This window comes from Hipposideros armiger, unplaced genomic scaffold (genome assembly GCF_001890085.2).
Source record: "Hipposideros armiger isolate ML-2016 unplaced genomic scaffold, ASM189008v1 scaffold_519, whole genome shotgun sequence".
In the NCBI taxonomy this organism is placed as follows: domain Eukaryota; kingdom Metazoa; phylum Chordata; class Mammalia; order Chiroptera; family Hipposideridae; genus Hipposideros; species Hipposideros armiger.
Window position 1 is genome coordinate 627,598 of NW_017731869.1, and position 20,356 is coordinate 647,953.

A 20,356-nucleotide genomic window follows, 5' to 3' on the forward strand; every position below is an offset into this window, starting at 1 on the left:
CCCTCCCACTAGCAAGACAGTCCCCAACTCACAGGCAACAGAACAAATTTGAATGCGATTATGTGACTACATTTAAGTGACTACCACTACTGCATAGGCAACAGTTCCTCCCATCAGCCAGCCCAAGTCCTGCCAACTTTCCAGCCAGTTTCCCTTCCCACACAGCCTCCTCCATAACCCTCAGCCCACATCCCAGCTCCTCAAAAGAAAGTGGTCCTTCATCCTGCTATACCCTCCTACCAGTGGAAGACCCCTTTATCTGCCTGGTTGACAGGGAGGGTGAGCCTTAAACCCAGCTTCTCTGCTGACCCTTCCCTGATCTGACAATTACCCACCCTCACCTGCCCAAAGCAGAACTAAGGCCTTCTGGGGTGATGTCAAAGCTCTATTTCTTCATCTGGGTGTGACTGCAGTGGTATCTGCTTTGGGATTAATCACTGAGATGAACATTTCTATTCTGGGCATTTGACTGTATAGGTGGTACATTTCATAAAAAGATAAAAGAAAAAATGTTTAATCAGCCCCCAAAGAAAAGAGGAGAAACCTATGTCATAATCAGTGCCTATTGTACATGACTGTTCTGAATATAATTATTCCCCCAGAAAATTAATGGCATTGCCACTGGTTTTGCTTCTTGGCCCAGGTGTCCTATAATGCATGAAAGCCAGCCTTCTTTGTGGGGGAACCTGCATGTAGGTCACTTGGGAAGAAAATCGGCCTTTCTTCATTTGTGATACTAACAAGATCAGAAATCAGAACCAATGTCCCAACTACCCAAGCCAGGCTGATGTGAAACATTAGACACATCATGGGTGAACCTGGCCCTTCATTCAGGGGCAGAGCAGGGAGGGTCAGTCCAGGATCAGCCAGCAAAGGGGGGCAGGAGACTTCCTAAGAGGAAATACCGTGTTTCCCCGAAAATAAGACCTAACCAGAAAAAAAGCCCTACCATGATTTTTCAGAATTCTCATAATATAAGCTCTACCTCAAACATAAGCCCCAGTTAAGATCATCAGCCAGACATGACTGTTTGAATAAATGTAGATTTTTGTACATGAATAAATGAATAAATGTAGATTGTTGGAGCAAAAATTAATATAAGACCCGGTCTTACTTTTGGGGAAACATGGTGACACCTACTGCTTCATCACAATGTCTTTAATTAGGATAAACACAGGATCCAGGAGCCCTCTAATTGAGAGGCTGCTTGACTATTTTCTCGAGCCCCTAAATTTCCTTTTGCAATTTATTTTTTACAAGTGGGATAATGGTAATTCACTTCTTTCTATCCTGCCTTCAGGTATTTTAATGTATAGGTAATTTGGCCCAACATGATTTACACAAAAAATGATTTCATTTATAACACATTATAAACATACAGACTCACGTTATATTATCAAAAGGGCCTAGGGCCAGCTTTCTCATTCTTCAGAGAAATGATAAAATTTAGCATTTGTATGATCAGAAAGAAAAATGGCAGCGGATAGCTTAAGACTTTGACTAGTACTGTGGGTTGGTATCTTCACAAAGTTCAGTGAAAATCCTACAAATCTTTAGATTACAAGTCCTAAACAGGCCTTTGCACTACAGTACCGTGTCATCCAGCACATGAGAAGGTATTCACAAAACAGTGGCCAAATGTTGAATTTTAAGCTAGGAAGGACTAAGAAAATGAGCAAGTAACACATCATACTATGAAAGGCTGAAAGATCTCCCACACCTCACCCATTTTCCTGGGTCTGTGGGCAGGGGTGACAGTTCAGCTCAGTGGAAAGGGGATAAGCGTAGGACATAGTGAGCCTAACTTTTCTTTCACCCATCCATTACTTGTGAATCCTGATACAAGTCAACTTTGCATCCTCTGAACTCTTCTGTAATAGATCACCTGCAGGGCTACTATGCGAATTAAGTAAGATAATGTACTTAAAATATGCTTAGTAGATAACTAATTAAATTTTAGTAATAACAATGTAGTTAAGCAGCCCCTGCTCACATCCTTTGATGAGAATCATTAATCTGTCACCTACTCATGGAAGTCTGACTGGGCAGAGTGCTGTGCCTCAGTTTTCTCATCTGTATGATAAGAGTAATAATGGGGCCTACATCATGGTTTTTAAACATTCTTTAAGGAGTAAACCTTGTTGATTAAAACGGCACTCAATAAATATAGCTATCATCATCCTTTTAGGAAAAAATTTCTCAATTTCTTGTTACCGATCAGCGCATATCCTATAAAATTGTTCAACACCTTTTTGTTACCATAAAAGAAATAAAAGAATCAATTCTTAGGGGTAGTTCATGAGCTATCTATCAGCCTAAATTCTAATTTGCACCATATTATAAAGGACATCTTATGTAAAATGTTAAATAGATCTTTTAAAGAACAATGTGGCACCATGCTATTTCCTAGGCAACACCAAGAGTGTGTGGAGAACGGCTGAGGTAGCCACGTTGCTGGTAATGTACTCCTTAGAATTGTGAAGGTGACTTCCCACATGTCAAAACCTTGGGAAAATCTGCCATCACTGGACCAAAGAAATTAAGAACTCGACATGAAGAAAGTGTACTCCATGCCCCAAGTGAGAGAGAAAAATGACTGGAATCCACAAGCATCAGGGGCACGGAGCACAGAATGCTTCAGCACTTCTCTTGGGACAACTTTACACAGAGAGGGAACAAAGAGTAAAAATGTCCATCATCACAACATTAGGTACTTTCTGGGGGAAGGAAGGAAAATGGGGGTGTGCTACAAGAACTCTGGGCACATGAGCCTAAATCATAAGTCTACGTAATTGAGGAGTGAGTGTTGTGTTGGTATGGGAGAGAGAATTGGAGTGAGTGAGTGAGTGTGTGAGTGTGAGTGAGTGTGTGTGTGTGTGTGAAGGAGGAACCGCATCAGCACTTACCTTGGTGGGGATTCGTGCTGTAAGAAGGAAGGCTCGGCATGATGTAAGCACCTGTAAGACAGAAGAAGCATCGTAAGTACCACACAGTGGGCCTGGTAGGCTCTGCTGTTACCCATAGGACTTGAATGAAGGATGCTGGGTATCATAAGAAACAGGACCAGTCCCTACTGGTCTGCCCATCTGTCTGTCTGTCTGTCTGTCTCTGCCGCACTCATCATATGTGGGTCTCTGTCCTTCTATGTGTCTCTGTTTTGTATCTGTCTACCCGATCCTGTACGTGTATCTCAGTCTATCTGTGTCTCCTCGTCTGCTTCCCTACACTTCCCTCCATCCCTTTTCCCTGATGTTACTGCCACTGTCCCCACCATGCCCCACCCCATCTCCTCATTCTCTCCTTCCTCTGGCACTCCCCCTGCCTTCACGCTGCCCTCCATTTCCCAGTGCTTTCTCTATGCTAATCACTTGAGGCCTTGTATGTCATTTATGCCTATTGCCAAAACAACAGACACCAATCACAAAAGAAATACTGCATTCTGGAAGGGTATTTCATTTGCAACATATTCACAGAGAAACTTGAAAAAAACATGAAATAAAAATGACAAGACGCCTTTGGGTAGTATCATACAATGAGCACACTGGTAGTTAAGTGATTACAAGGTCCCCCTGTGTAATCTAGCTAATAAGTGTTAAAAACTTATCTCAAAACGGTACCGAAACAACTGGCATGTGGCAGCAATCGCTAGCACTGGCCTAGGCTAGCCTTCTGCCATCTTACAAGTGTCGCTTTGGGGAATAAGGTCTCCCACAGGCAGCGAGGCATCAGATGGCCTGCTGTCTCTTGAACAGTCAACACAGGGAGTTTCTAGGGGCCACTGACAGGGTGTTAAGTGGGTCAGCACATTTTTAAAGAGAATAAAAACTCCAGAATGTGCCTATGGATTCACCTTTTGAGTAAAGATCATTTCTTGACCATTTGAAGATATATCATGTTCTAAAGATCCTGTCTGCTTTCACTCTGTGGCCTGTGTGCCAACTCCCTTTCTATAAAAATATTTTAAAGCCAGTGTAAACACACAGTGCCCTACAAAAATTGGACACAGGCCAAAATAACTTGCTTGAAAAGAGACACATCCGTAAGGGAGCCCAGGCACGTAAGGCAGAACTTGGTGGGGGGTGGTCCCCATTTCTGGTGGTCAGCTAGGATTCCCAGAGGCAGGTTTGGAAGGGGATGGGGTGGAATGGGTGAAATCTTCCTAAGTGACCCAGCCTTTCCCAAGACTGTCCATCATGAGCACAACAGTGTAGCAATACTTTTAAAGCAAGAATGAAAAACCACAGAAGCTACTGTTCCAAGAATTGTGCCTTTTGCTATCAACATAAATTGGGCCAACAGATGAAATGGGGTTATATTCACACTGGGAATCCCAAATAACTCCATCTCCTAGCTTTCTTTTTGGCTCTAAGACGGCCCTAGGATCTTGGCCTTGGAGGTCTTATAGCATATACACAGCTTCTAACAGGTGTGTGTGTGTGGTGTGTCGGGGGGGGGGGGGGGGGGGGGATCACACAGGAAAACTCCCAACTCTTCCAGGATGGTCGAGTTTTAGCACTGAGAATCCTGCGTCCTGGAAACCAGGGCTCTTGGTCACCCTACTTGCTTGGGTTTTGGAATCAGGAAGACAAATTCAAATTCTGGCTCTGCTACTTATAACTGTTTAACCCTGACAGAGTTCGTTATAATACCTTCTCTACGCTTCAGTGTGCCTATAAAACAAGAAGAATATTCCTCTGCAGAACTAACACTGTTATTTTAAGTAAGATACAAATGAAGTTAGTCATAGCCCGGCTCCCAGAAGGTCTTTGCCAAATACCAGCTCTTATGTCACAATAATCGATGTGACAGCATCTTAAATTTAGATTCCCAAAGTAAGATTAAGTAGTTACACCTACTGGATTTTTAAGTGACAGTTTGTCAACAAAACAATAAAACCCAGAGAAATTCTGAGATATCTCCTAGGCTGAAATTTTCAGTTCAATATATATTTTTGACCTTGAAGGAGAAGAATGTTCTTGCAAAGCTTAAAAAACATGGAGGGCATCAGAAGGAGTTTATGAGCTCAGCCAAGCAACCTTAATCACCAAGGGCAAGCCGTAACTTCCCTCCCAACCTCCTCCAGGAGGCCCATTCTTCCACAAGAGTCTTAGCATGCAAACCACATTTTCAACCTCTGCAATGAATTTCCTCTCTCTTTCATTGAAATGCAAACAGGCAGCCTGGTTCCCTCTGAGGCTTCTTGGTTCAAGTTTTGACTTCAAAATTTTACTTGGAAGCATTTATAAAAATCCTTTCTACTGCTAAGACTCACAGCTTATCAGAAAAGTCTCAATTTTCTTATAAAGATGACACATAATGAGGTTGGCTAAGGAACCCTCTCACTGCACATTTATTAAAAACTCAAATAATACCTGTTTCACCCTCTTAAATTACTCTACTGCCTAAAGCCTCCTGCTGCACAGGTAATCCATAAATTCATGCCCCCTAAATCCACATTATCTCTTGCAGATTATCAAGAATGCCTTGACTTTAAAATTGGGCTCTACACGGTAAACATTCAAAAATGGTTTTATACCCCCAAAGTGCTCTCTAATTGGCAAGCAAACTAAATGATGAAGGCCATTTCATAGTTTCCCCCTTTTCCAAATTTCCAGCTCCAAATATATCATGAACAAGACTTCATTAATCCAAAACACACTTCAGGGCGGACAGAGGCAGGTGCAAGGATCATTATTACCATTGTGCGAGTATGAGTGACAGATGCTAAGGGCCTTGAGCAAGGTCACCCAGGCAGTTGAGGGAGAATAAAATCTCTCTTGGCTCTCAGCCTCAGAACATCCCTCCGTACACAGCTATGATGACCAAGACCCTCTCTGGCCAAAGCAGGGGACACTTTACCCAAAAGGAATATAAGACAATACATCATTTTAGTGTAATTTCTAGCCCCAAATTCCTTATAAAACTAAGTCACCATACTTCTGTATCTTTCTTACTGTCATTAATAGGTGTGCCCTGATGAGGCATATAGTCTAGTAGTGCACTTGAAAACTACAGCCTGTAGGCCAAATCCAGACCCCACCTATTTTTATCAATAAAGTTTCATTGAGACACAGCCACACCCATAATTTAATGTATCACCTCTGGCTGTTTTCATACTACAAGGCAGAGCTGAGTAGATGCAGCAGAGACTTTTATGGCTCCAAAGCCTAAATACTTACTATCTTTACAGAAAAAGCTGTCAACCCCTGTCCTACTAGTTTAGAGGACAAACACTGGGGTCAGGTTGCCAGTGTTTCAATCCAAGCTTCACTACTTACTATCTGTGTGACTTCACGCATGCTCCTTACCATTCTCTGTATCCCAGTTTCCTTGTCTACAAAAGGGGAGCAACAATAACACCTACTCCTCATGGAGCCGTGAGATTAAATGAGTTAATACATGGAAAGTACTTAGAAGTGTGAAGGCACATGAAAGTGCTACATAGTGTTTGTTATTATTATTTATATTTCAATATTATAAGAAAATTATAAATGTCCATAACAGTATTAAACTAAGAAGCGAGTTACCAGATTTAGCCTGGGTTGGCCTAAAACTCTCTGAGTAACGTAGCCCTGCACAAGTTACTATCTCTGTGGACCTAAATTCACCCCCACTTAAAATAAAAAGGGTTTGGGCCAGGTCTCTCAGTTACCTTCCTATACTCTGGGTCCATGACTTAGGCCACTGTGGGATCTGCTCTTCTTTGGTCTATGAGGTCTGCTCAGAGTGGCCAGTCCCCAGTAAATATTTGCTGAGATAAGATGCTCCCTAAACAGGGGGGCAAAGAAGCCACTGGAGTTTGGTTTTCTCCTCAAATGTCCAGTGTCAGAGGAAGTCTTGGTACTCGAACGCTTGTGCGAATCCCTTTCTTTTCACCTGGTTATTTATGCCATTGTACAGAAATGGAATGTGTACCTACACCTCATCAGGCACAATCTCTTCATTCTTTCTACAGTCCCATTGTTGCAAGTTTTAATGATGAAAGTAAACAAACATCCTAATTTCCCCCACAGATGAACATGTGGCAACTTCAAAACAACATCAGCTCTTCATGTCACTACCTATCCAGATCTTTTTGAAGCACCAGCTGACTCAAAACTGTAGAATTCGCCACACTGACTCTATTATAATAGCATATTTTTAAAGGTAGAATGGTGGCATGCCCATAAACCCTAGAATGGGGCCACCTCTTAGATGAAGAGTCAAGATTAGGCCAATACCCAGCTCCAGTCCCACAGGGTCCCGGAAGGTTTCACGGTCAGGCACTTGTGTGTGGCAGTTTCTGCTCAGAACTCTCAGCACCGGGTGAGCAGTAGTGAGGGTCTCAGAGGTTTGTGTGCATGGCGTGCTTGGGAAGGGATCTCTTTTAGTCATTACTATCATATTTATGCTTTAAGTGAATTCACCAACAGTAGAGTCACAGTCACGCAAGGAGTACAGAAAACATACAACATAAACTTAAGGCCATATTAACCCAGTTAACAAAACTTCTCCTGCTTCCCCAACACAGGACCAGCCAGTCCCTCCTGAAACATGTCATGAGAAAGTCACTAGAATCCAATTCTAGCTAAAAATCACAGAGCTAAGAGGGACCTGGGGGTGGGTGCATCCAATTCCTTTATAGATGAGCACACAGCCCAGGGAAGTTTAAACAATTCATCTGCATCCACTGGGGCTCACTCTTTGTTTTAAGCATCATATTTTTAAGCACAGATAAATTTATTTAAAGGACATGGGTAGCTCTCATAATTTAAAGACAAAAAAAACCAAAAAACAAAAAACCAGAGCTCAAGAGGGACAGAAACAAATCAACTCTACAGATTCAAGAAGCAATAATGAGAGGAGAGTGAGTCCCTCCTGGCTGCCCAGTGGCGAGAATGGACTCCAGTCACTTTTCATCCACATGAGACACCTCTCAAGATTCAAAACCCAGGGTGAGAAGCCCCTGTCCTGGGCATGGCACCCAACAAAGACCACACAGAATTACCTGAAAGGCAAGTGACAGTTATGGCTTAGTGACAAAGAGCACTGGCTCCGGAAGCAGCAAGCCCAGGTATGAATTCCCACTAGACCACTCACTACTAGCCGTGTGACCTTGGGCAGGTCTCTCAGCCTCTCCTTGCCTCATCTGAAAAAATATGGAGACACTATCACCTACTGAGATAACATCGTGAATTATTCAGAACAAGACCTGGCACATAAACACGTGTCCTTGGACAAGAACAATGATAATAACAGCTGGATGGCAGAGTTGTAACAAGAAGTCATTTTGTCTTTTACTGGAATTCTAGGGCCGCAGTTGCTCATCAACCCACACCGTTTCCACTTGTCAGCCTATGTTTTGCTTGCTGTATCTCCTCATCTTCTCAAGGCCAAGAAGCACAAATGTCACTTCCTTATTCCTCCCCTTTTGTTATATTAGCATTTTCATCCAATGAAAAAAGTACACACTTTCCTTCCTTCTCTCAGAGCAAATTTATGAAATATTCTTCCATTTTGCAGAAGTATGGGTGGCATATGGTAGGAGGATTGTTTTAATAGTTACATAAATAATCAGAGAGATACTCTTCATTAAATTCATAAATAAGAAATAGGGAGAGGAGGAGCAAAGAAATTTGGAGTGACTATATGGAGAAATCCAGGTATGCACATAATTTTCAAACTGAGAGCTGCATCCCATTGGTTGGTAGGTAAGTCAATTCAGTATTGTTTAAAAATCACATTAATAAAATAGACTTAACTGAACTGGAAGTGAAAAAAATCAAGTGTTTTCAAGTATATTGCAAGTAGAAACCATAAAGCATTGTTTAATAAAACTTTTGTTCAGACATATCAGTGTGCGCATGGTACATATGCATGCACATGCGTGTGTATGTGTATGTGCAGATGTGTGTGGGGGGTGCTTCTCAAAATCAATATAACATGTATTCCTTCTCTGGGTCCAGGTTTGAAAGCTCGATAACCATTGGCTATGGCACCATCAGCACCTGTGAGCATGAGCTATCGTGAGGCTGTGGAAAAGGCTGGAACAGGATGGTAGAAACATGACCTGTGGAGTCAGACAAACCTCAGGAGAAATTCCAGCTTTGCCACGTGGTGAGCTAAGAGGTAGCAGGCAGGTTAGTTTAAATCTCCAGGCTCCAGGATCCTCGCCTCTACGTTGGAAACAACCGTTATCCTTATGTAAGGATTAGAGGTAAGCTACTAAGTGCTAAGCGTTATAGCAGGCATTAATATAAAGGGAGCCATTATAATTGTCCTCATGCTTGATCTATAGGGATAAAATCAGAGCTCTACAGAGACGTGTGCAAACAGCTAGAGTCAAAGCCAAGCCAAGACACCCAGTCTCCTGGGCTAAGCTTTGTTCACAACACACCATCTCCAGGATGTAGCTCGAGTCTGTGCAGGGTAGATGATTTCTGTGGCAATTACAGACTATCTGAGAATTAGGAGAGAATTACCATTTCTGTGTGGTGATGTCGTGGAACCTGGTGGGGAGGAAGAATGCGCTGTGGTCTCAGATCAATTTTAATTCACTTGTACCCATTTACCAATTACGAGTCTATAACATCTCTGAACCTTATCTTTCTTACCTGCAAAATGGGTGTGGCATAACCTCTGTAGGACAACTGTGAGGATGAAATTGGAGAACATGGAAAAGCCCTCGCACTCTCTTAGACACTCTTAACTTTATTCATAGATGATGCTAACACCTGGCTCAAATCTCTATACCTGCCCCCTGCTTCTGTCATCAGGGGTCAGTAATACATCAATCCACCTAAGGGCATTGGGCTCTGAGAATATTCTGAAGTTGTATTGCCCTGGTTTCAATCTAGTCTCTAGCACTCACAGCACGGGTGATCTCGGGAGAGGCTTCTCTGTACCTCACTTTCCCCATCTGTAAAATAAAGGATCATAATACAGACCTCATCCGGGGTTGACATGAGGATTAAACATAATATATGCAAAGGTGCTTAGACCAGTGTTGCTAACAGTAAGTACTAGCACCATTGTCATGCATTTGAGAGACTCAGTGATCAGGTGGCCTTCTCATTCCTTGACCTTTTGGTCCACTCTGTCATACCACGATCTGTCTTATCTATTGCTTTAAACTGTATCACCTCTATGATTTCTAGTTCAGGCACCCCACCCTCTGAATTTCTACTTCTAATTTCTCCCCAAAGTGTTATCGGGCCAGAGGGGCTGGCGCGCCTTAGGAACATGTTAGAAGTGCAGGCTCTGAGGCCTCAGAATCTGCATCTTAATAAGATCCAGGTGACTCCTATGCATGTTCCAGTTAGAGAAGCACTAGCGCCTTCTTCCCCTACTCAACAGCTGCTCCACCACTCTGTTTCTAGCCCCTGACCCTGCTGAGTCATTGACCCTTCATTCTACCTCCGCCCTCTCCACCAGCCCTTGCTGGTCTTCAGCCCATGGAAATTCTTCCTCCATTGTTAATACCTTCAGCCTGTGTATTCCTCGTCCTGTCATTAGACCCACCAGAGGAAAAAACCTCCAGTCTAGCTGACTGTCTGATGCTGGCTGCCAAGCACAGCTGGAGAAGTGATCTAACCCACAAGCTGCATCCACTTCCCCCATCGGGGAAGATAACTGCCTCCCACTCCATGGAGAAAACAAATCATGGTGACACCGATCATCCCCCTCCGCACCTGCAGGCCTCTGCCGCTGTGTCCATCCTCTCTCGCTCTCCTTCTGAAGTACTGGGGGTAAATGCCATCCCCTCACCTGGCTCTGGATTGCATCCCGCCCACCTTTGCAGGAAACTTAAGAGACTAACTATGCCTTCCTTGCCATATCTAAATGTCCAAATATGGAGACACTGCAGTCTACAGTTCTGCCTTGGACTTGACACACCCCTGGGGCTCCATCCCCCTCCCGCCTTCCTCTGAGCCCAGCTTCTCAAACAAGGATCTGCATTTGATGTCTTCATGTTCCTGCCTCAAATTCACTCCTGTTCAAAACTGGCTTCTGACCCCCAACCCCCACTGAAATGGCTCCTGTTGAGGTCCGAGTCACCTCTTCGTTGTTAAACCCAGTGTTGAGTTTTCAGCATTTCCTAATTAGGTCTCTCCTCAGCACCGGCAAAGCCCTTCAGCTTGGAATTCTCTTTTCCACATGTTTCTACTGCCTCTGGTCATTCCTAGTTGCACGTCCATCCCTCCTCCCTGCCACCTCCCATTCCCTCCCCTGATTGATCAACCTCAGATGCCTCCCCAGTTCAGACATAGCCCAGACCTCTCTTGGACCATCAGGTCTATTTATCTAATTCCACTTGGATATCTCTCTGACCCTTAAATTCAGCATCTCCTTGGCTGAACTTGTGATCTTTCTCCCAGAACCTGCTACTCCTGTAAGAGTTTGAACTCGATAATGAGCCTGGCCATTCACACAGTTTCTCAACCCAGAAATCCAGGCACTGTCACCTTCACTCCCTAGCTCAGTCATTCACCAAGGTCAATGCAGTTCTAAACATCTTTAAATCCACTCACTTCTCTTCATCTGCACTGTCATGGTTCTATTCCAAACCACCCTCAACGTGCTCCTGTACCACTTGCAATAATATCCTCCTAACAGAACCACTCTTGCCTCAACCAATCAACTGCCTATATAGGATCTTGAAGTGATCTTCTAAAAACCCAAATTTTGTCATATCTCTTCTCTGCTTAAGCTCTTCAGTGGCTTTGCATGACTACCTGCCCCCACCTGAGCCTCACTTCACTCCCTTTCCACCCCAACCCCCTACTACTATAGCTACACTGGCCTTCTGTTGGTCCAAAGGGAGGCCTCCTGCCCCAACCTCTGCTTCAAATGCTCTCCCTTCCTTCTCCTTTCTTTACCTTCACTTGGTTCCCACCCCCCAGTCATCCTTCAGATTCTAACCTAAAGGACGTCCTGAAGAAAATCCAGACGACAGCAGGGCCCCCATCATATGCTCACACTATTTGTACATTGCCTTAGTAATACCTATCATAATTCTCATTATTGGTAGAATTATATATTTATTATCTATCAGCCCCACCAGAATGTAAAATGCCTGCGGGCAGAAAGGACCATATCTGTCCTTTCAAAGCTGTATTTCCCAGTGCCTGGAACAAAGTAGGTGTTCAAACATTTACTGAATGAATGAATGCAACATGTTTACTGCCCTTCCTCACCTCCCCTTTTCCAGCTGTGAAAACTCAGGATTTTAGAAGGTAAAAAGTTGCTACAGCCTGTGAAACTGATTATAAAAATGCCATTATACCTCTTTATTTCTGCTGTCTACCACATAACTGTTACATCCTTACTATTTCATAGTCATATCCTAAATGGAAAGTACCTGAAAATCTGTTGTTTGCAGCTCACCTCAACCCACTTCAAACAGATCTACTCTGCTAGCTCTTTCCCAACTCACCTGCCAAAATGCAGAGAAATATCCTAGTAGAGGAAGGTAGACAAGTGCCGAGCACTGACATCCCTGCCTTTGCCTACTGTGTTTAAAGACCGTCTTCACTCACAAATTCATTACAGAAGGACGGGGTACCAGCTCTACTTGTCTGCAGCTCCCACAGGCTGGAGGTGTCATTTTTAGCAATGGATGCAGAGTAAGCAAAATCTACTCTAATAAATGATTTCAGATGTACTATGGCTTTCTATTTCTTTTTTTTTTTAACTGCTGGAATTCATTTTATTGTTAAGGTATTTCATATTTATATAAGTTATGTCAAAGAAGCAGGATTGCAGTGACATAGCAAAATTGTATTTCCCACAGCTACCCCTGCACTCCTGTCTGTGGGGCCTTTTCTGCTCCTGGAAGAAATCTCCAGGTTTATCCACTCACTTGTGTTTAATCTAAAGTCTTCCAGACACTTGAATCCTAAAACACTCTCTGTCATTATTATGTCCAGTTTAGTTTATTCATCGAAACCGCCAACTTTATTCAAAGCCAAAGCTTTGCCCCTTCCTCACCTCCCGTTTGCTTGTGTCAGAAGAGCAGCCCCAAACGGCAGCCATTTCACACTGATCTCTCCTGAGTTCTCCAGAGACCACCCCACCTCAAAACTGCCACTAGGCTGTTTACCTGTATTTTCTGGTGGGCGGATTATAACGTCTCCCCTCAGCTCTTGGGCAGACAGCTAGACACTTCCAGCATTCTTTCAATTCTTTGCCAAGATCCAATTCAAATACTTCCTACCCCAGGAAACCTTTTTGATTCATAATCCTGAGATAACTTACTTTTCTCACGGTACGTTGTGCCTTTTCTGGACCATTTATCCCTTTATTCCTTGCATTACAGTTATTTATGATACAGCCTCCTGTCATCTCCCCTATCACATATTTTTAAATTATTTTTTTCAGTGATGGTTGATAGTCAATATTATTTTATATTAGTTTCAGGTGTACAGCAGTGCTTAGACATTTATGTAATTTATGCAATGACCCCCCCGATTAGTCTAGTAACTACATGGCACTATACATAGCTGTTACAACATTATTGATTACATTCATTATGTTGTACTTTACGTCCCTGGGGCTATTTTCTAACTACTAATTTGTATTTCTTAATCTCTTCATCTTTTTCACCCAGTCCCCAAACCTCTCCTCCCATCTAACAACCGTCAGTTTGTTCTCTGTATCTATGAGTCTGTTTCTGTTTTAATTTATTTTGTTCTGTAGATTTCACATATAAGTGAGATCATATGGTATTTGTCTTTCTCCGTCTGACTTATTTCACTTAGCATAATATCCTCTAGGTCCATCCATGTTGTCACAAAAAATTTCATTTTTTTTATGGCTGAGTGGCTTTTATCTCTTGATTTTGCCCTGGACTGTGCCAATAGGGCAAGTGAGTTAAATCCACAAAACTAAACAATTTACAAAGGGTAGATCAGGGTACTGATGAGATAAGACTTTAAAAAGCTAGGGCATAATGAAAGGACATCGTCCAAAGAGAGGAAACCTTTTTTTTTTTTTTTTAAACAGAGCCTGTTTTTCTTTCTTGAAACTTAAGATTATATGAGATTTGCTATGATGTGGAAAGTGTTTTTGCTCAGGGAACATAAAAACATCATTCATCTATTAAAACAACTCCACCTGAGCATTTTGCCAAATGGCTCAAAGTTTCAAGATAAAGTGAAACTTCAGGGCAGAGCTTTTTAAGCCAAACCCAGCCTTCACACAATGGGAGGAAGTGAAAAACTGGTATCTTTTGTCACAAACACTGATGTTGCTATGATCTGCAATGCAGAAATTAGTACTAAGACTCTACACAGCAGCGGTGCCTCTCCTCCCTGCCATGGTGGGAACCAGCAAACTGTAAGTGACCCCTGGGTCTTTATTGCTCCAACTGTTCCCCTCCCCCACTCTGCTAGAAACAGACTGGAAGCCCCTCTGCCATCAGCCACTTCCTAGTATGGGGCAAAGGACTCCCTGCGTCTCAATTTCTAAAACTCATCACCTTCCCTCCCAAGGTTGGGTCCCTCACCAATGGTCCCTGCTCCCTCTGAACGAACATATTCATGGCAGCTCAGCTCCAAAACCAGGAGGGTCCTTCTGCCTGAATGTGTGGCAGGACAGCATGGGACTGGCCAGTCCGCAGAAGGACCTGTCAAGGCTGGAGCCCCAAGGTCTCTCTCTTTTCAAAGTGTCACATACAACTCCTGGAGCCCTGGTTCAAACGCCCCTCTGTGCAGCGCCTCAAGTGGGAAGGAGAGGAATTCAGGCCCCTTGTAGAGCAGGAAGCAGGGCCTGAAACCAGGGCAATCTTAAGAGAGGAATGGCAATGGAGGCTGTATTATACCAGGAAATGTGTCTTTGTGTTTCTCTATCTCTTGCTTAAGTGAATTTTAATTAGATTTGCACTCTTCAGTTCCAAAAAATACATGATTCTCTTTTAAATGCACTTATCCTATCATATTCTTTTTTTTTTTTGAAGCATTTGTCACATAATTGTCATTAAATATTTGAGTAATTACTTCATGCATTCATTAAATAATTATTGAGTGCCTACCTTGTGCTAGACACTAAAAATAAAAAAAAACATAAAGCCTTCCCTTCCAGTAATGTATGTTCTACTAGGAGGAGACAGACGATATACAAAAAATAAGTAAAACATATGGTCTGCCAAATGGTGATAAGTGCTATGGAGAAAACTATAGTTGGTATAGGGAACAGTGATTGCTATAAGGGGTCTGGAGAATGGGGTGGTGGGTAGGTGGGATATTTAAATAGTTTGGTGAGACCTCAATTTGAAGTGATGCTGAAAAAAGTCTAAAGGAAGTGAAGGAACGAGCCATATGGACATTCAAGTAAGAGTGATCCAGGCAAAGGGAATAGCAAACGCAAAGGCTCTGAGGCAAGAATATGCCTGCAGGAGCTGATAATAAAGAAGAGTCCACTGTGGCTTGAGGAGAGTAGGCATGGGTGAGGTCAGAGGGGTGACAAGGTGGGGGAAGGAGGCGGACGATCTGTGCGGCCCTGGAGGCCACAGTCCACACTTCAGCTTTTACTTGGAGTAAAAGGGTAAGCCACCAGAGGATTTGCGTACAAGAGTGATGTGACCTGACATTTAAAACGATCTCTCCAATTGCTATGCTGGGAGCAGACTGGAAAGGGGGAGGGACAGGAGTGGACGAAGGAGACCAGTCAGGAGGCAACTGCACTGATTCACTAACCGACAACGACCATTGGGATGACAGTGGTCAGAGGGAGTGGGGAGAAGTGGTCAGATTCTGGATATATTTGATGATGGAGCCCAACTGGATTTGTGGGTAGAGTGAATTTGGAACATAGAGATTAGTTATTTTGCTATTCACAGTTTGTTTTATACCCATGAAATAATTACGTAACAATTCAAGATGGCATATGATTAAGTGACTATTGGATTGGTCCAGGCAATGTGTTAGTAAAGTACAATATTTATGGAAGAAGTACAACTTGAAAGCAGAGAAGTGGTTCCAGTATTCCCAAGTGTGACCATTCTAAAGATGATCAAAGTACGGGTGTGTTTGTTCTCAGTAGAGAAAACTAATGTTCTGGAGTGAGATGTGCTTTCCTGCTCAACCTCTGCTTTCTTTTAATTTGAAATGTACATTTAAAATATAATAATATAAAGTCAGAGATCCTATTTTAACTTTTAAAAGCAGCTTTGGGGAGAAGGATTGTGGACGTTCCTCTGCCTCTTCTCAGTTCCTCTAAAGTAGGGCTATCTCATAGAACTTTCTGGAAATGTTCTATTTCTGGAATCTCCAATACAATAGCCACTAGCCACATGTGGCTGCTAAGCACTTAAAATGTGAATAATATTATGGAGTAATTGAAATTTTTTGTTTTATTTAATTTTAATTATTTTTCATTAAAATAGCTCCTTGTGGCTAGTGGCTACCATATTGAACCATACAGATGTAGGGGGAAAAAAGTCACTACCCACTAAAGCATTCATGAACCATACATTACACTTTTTCTCTTAAAATTGAATTAAAATGATACATACAAAATATATTTGTAAAATTTTAAAGTATACACTCTTATTTTTTATTATGCCATACATTTTGCATCTAATTATCCTATTTCTGCGTATATTGTTTGAAAAGAAAAGCAGTTATCTTGGTCTTAAGAGTTTTTAAACATGTTTCCCTAGTTTTTGTATGCAACTCTAATGTCTTCTAGGCCATCATTCTATCAGTGTCATTCAAAATAAGATTTCTCTCCCAGATGTATATTCAATGCTAATAATTTTTTTATAGGTTTTGTTTTGTTTTCTTTTTTTATTTTTTTTATTGGGGAATTGGGGGGATGGGAACAGTGCTGGGGAATTGGGGAAGGGGAACAGACAAGTTGCTGTCATTTTGGTCTTCAATCTAGTTGTGGAGGACGTTGCTTCACTGGCCCAAGTTGGCACCATCATTGCGCTCTTCCCGGGCAAGGCAGATCAGTCGCCGGCTTCTGGACGGCCGCTCACCGCGGTTGCTGGCCGCTCACGCTGGCTGCTGGCTACATACGGTAGCCCATGGCAACCCACTGCCACAGGAGCTGCAGCCTACGCCGTCGCCAGCGACTCACAGCAGCCCAGCTCCAGGTTGAGCTGTTGTTCAGCATCTTAGCTATGGAGGGCAGTGTTATTGGCCTTCATATGTGGGATCCAAACCAGGGCCCTCTGGCGTCCCAAGCCAGTTCTTAACCATCGCACCACTCGGCCAGCCCTCAATGCTAACATTTTAATTGTCACATAAAAATAAAGATTCTTATTACGATTGAATTACCGTCCTGCTCTACCCACTTTATTCCTCCCAAGATCAAAGGAAATGAAAGGGTTGATATTAGTATCACCATTTTTCAGCTGATAAAATCAAGGCAGAGAGAGATTAATGGCAGTCTGTTTTATAGCGTAAATCTACAGTTTAGTCAGAAAAGAAGAGCAGGAATTAGAAAGACGGAAAAAGGGAAATGAGTTGAAAATGGAATAAAAAATAAAAATTAAAAAACTACATGCAAATCCTTAGTTGCCAAATTCAAGTGAGCTGAAATCTGGTCTCAGAAATGCCGACAGGATGAGCAGAGCTGATAGCAATGTCTGTCCTTCGGGCCTTGTGTCGCAGACCTTCCACGTGCCCCAGCAATGCCCCTAAGGTCTGGCAGACTCTGGCTCCACACTGATTGAAGAGGGTGCGGTGGTCAGGTGGCTTATTCATCCACTCACCAGATTCAAATGACCGGGAACATTCACGAATGTCTCCTCACCGGACAGCCAGAGAATGAGCTTTCATTAATGTTGCTTTGCAACGCTCAGGCTAACCCAAGTTATAGCACTAACTTGCATGACCCAAGAGATTAATAGGGCAAGTCAATCAGTTTAGAGCTTGTAGTTGCCACTATAGTTCCTTCATTTTGAGGATGAGGAAACTGAGTCCCAGTAAGACTATGATACTTGCAAAAGACCACAATTTTATTCATTTTATAAGCAAACAAGCCTGAGTTCCTATGCTACGTATCACTGATGTATGGGGCTATGTCTTCTATAAGCAGTTAAAGGGAGTTAACTATCCTTACTTTTTAACTCCAGTGTGTTTCAATGTGTTTCTAGAAACTACAGGATTAGAGGATCATCAATGTTATATATAAATATATAACAACTTATATATAATACACAACATATATTCTATAACATACAACATAAATTACATTACAACATATATATGATTATATAATTTCCCCTAGAGGAAGGATATTAAAATTGGTGATTGCGGGCCGGCGGAACGGCGCGATGGTTAAGAACTGGCTTGGGACGCCAGAGGGCCCAAGTTCAGATCCCACATATGAGGACCAGTGACACTGCCCTCCACAGCTAAGATGCTGAACAACAGCTCAACCTAGAGCTGGGCTGCCATGAGGCGACAGCATAGGCTGCAGCCCCTGTGGCAGTGGGTTGCCATGGGCTACCGTGAGTAGCCAGCAGCTAGCGTGAGCGGCCCTCAAGCTGCTGTGAGCGGCCATCCAGAAGCCGGCGACTGACCTGCCTCGCCCGGGAAGAGCACAATGATGGTGCCAACTTGGGCCAGTGAAGCAATGTCCTCCACAACTAGACTAAACAACAAAACAACAGCAACTTATCTGTTCCCCTTCCCCCAATTCCCCAGCACTGTTCCCATCCCCCCAATTCCCCCAAAAAAAAATCTTTAAAAAAAAAAAATTGGTGATTGCATCCCTGAACTACATGATTAAATCAGAGCTGAGACACAATAATGTTATAAAAGCAAAGATGGAACAAACATAAGCCATTAAAATAATTTAAAATTGTTTGAGTATGTGCTAGTTCCTGTGAAGTAAGCATAAATACTATACTAAATACATCGTATATGGGGCCAAAAGCACCAATCAATATTTAAGCAAAGCATAACATTAGAACTAGATCATATCTAAATCCTGGGAAGTATGCTTCTTGGAATGTAGAAGGGCTTCTTCAGCATAACTTAGTGAGCCTGCTCTTTGAAAGCAGTCTGGGCAAGTCTGAACTGATGTTTCTTTTTAGTGAACAGAGACACTCAAGCCTATCCCCAACTTTAGCAATGAATGAAAATGCTGTATATGGGCAGAGGCTTTATACGTGTTTCCTGATGACAACAAAGATGCAAAGGTGACGGTTTTTCTAAATGCTAAAATAAAGTAAGGCCAGTTTTGTTCTGCTACAGGTTACCTGCTCAAAGCTGGTTACCAGCTATGTTACATGATCTGGCTTGTCATTTTGATGGCCACTCTCCCAGAAATGCACATTTCCATCATAAGTGAATTTTTTAAAAATTCCCCAAGCTGTAAGTTTTAAAAGGAGCTTCATGATACGAGTCCAAAAAATTCCCAGTCTTAATCCTGAAAATATTTTTAACTCCATTAATCATAGCCAAGGGCAGGGACATAATCTGTGTGAAACATTTTTTTAAAAAGGGGGATTTGAAATGTCCTTTGGATTATACAATTAAGCAACCTTCACAGCAGGAAGACTGATTTTAATTCATCCACAGACATACGGGAAGGAAAAGTCTCCCGGAAGATGCATGTCGGTCTCACACAGAGAACCTAAAACAACCAACATGGTCAGAGAGAAATAGGCACTGAGCGGACTACACCTTACAGGCTGTATTTCTTTTCCCTGGAAATGCTAGGTCGGGTCACCATAGATTGTGTTAAATTGGCATGATTTACATGGAGAGCTTAAGGTAAAAAGAGAGCACTACAGAGGGTCATAAAGGGTAAGACCAGAAACGGAAGCTACACAGACATCCCACATGAATTCTGCACATCACACAATTCCCCACAGACCTAAATGCCAGCCAGGACAGTTGTGCTTCTCCAGTCCAGCTCCACTACTCCAAAATTCTGTGACCAAGTGAGGTTTTTTGACAACAGTGTTATAATTCGACTACTAAAATTTTTATAATGTTGTGGCTTTTATGAAACAGACAGTCTTTGTTAAAAAAAAAAAAAAGCAGAGGATTTTAATTTTTCCTGGAAAGAAATAAGGCAAGCTCTGTAGGCAATGCTGTCAAAATAAATCTGCTCAGCTTTTGCACTGGGAGTCCGCCTGTTTTGAAGGGGATGAATCTCAAACAAGGAAAAGCTTGGGTGTTACCTTTTAGTCAAGAAATAACCACAGTGCAGGAAAGTCCTGGAGGAGGGTGAGGCACAGCATCATAGTTCGAATTTTGTGATATGTGAAAGCTACAAGGACCCCCACAGTCAGGGTAGCCCAGCCATTCAGGAGAATGAGTCAGCATATAACAGCGTGAACAGGCGTCAGAGCCCATCTGGAAACTATCTTTCCACTTGCTCATGTCCTTCCTCCACAGGAGGACAAATGCAATTT

At 42.6% G+C, this 20,356-nt stretch overlaps 1 protein-coding gene across 1 annotated transcript in view; it reads right to left on the reverse strand.

The window, feature by feature from the left end:
* Positions 1-20,356, reverse strand: part of CARMIL1 (capping protein regulator and myosin 1 linker 1) — a 337,821-nt gene that overhangs the window by 216,648 nt on the left and 100,817 nt on the right. The window contains exon 3 of the mRNA XM_019668166.1: positions 2,907-2,957. Coding sequence (XP_019523711.1) covers positions 2,907-2,957 — 51 coding nt within the window. The remainder of the gene's footprint in view (positions 1-2,906; positions 2,958-20,356) is intronic.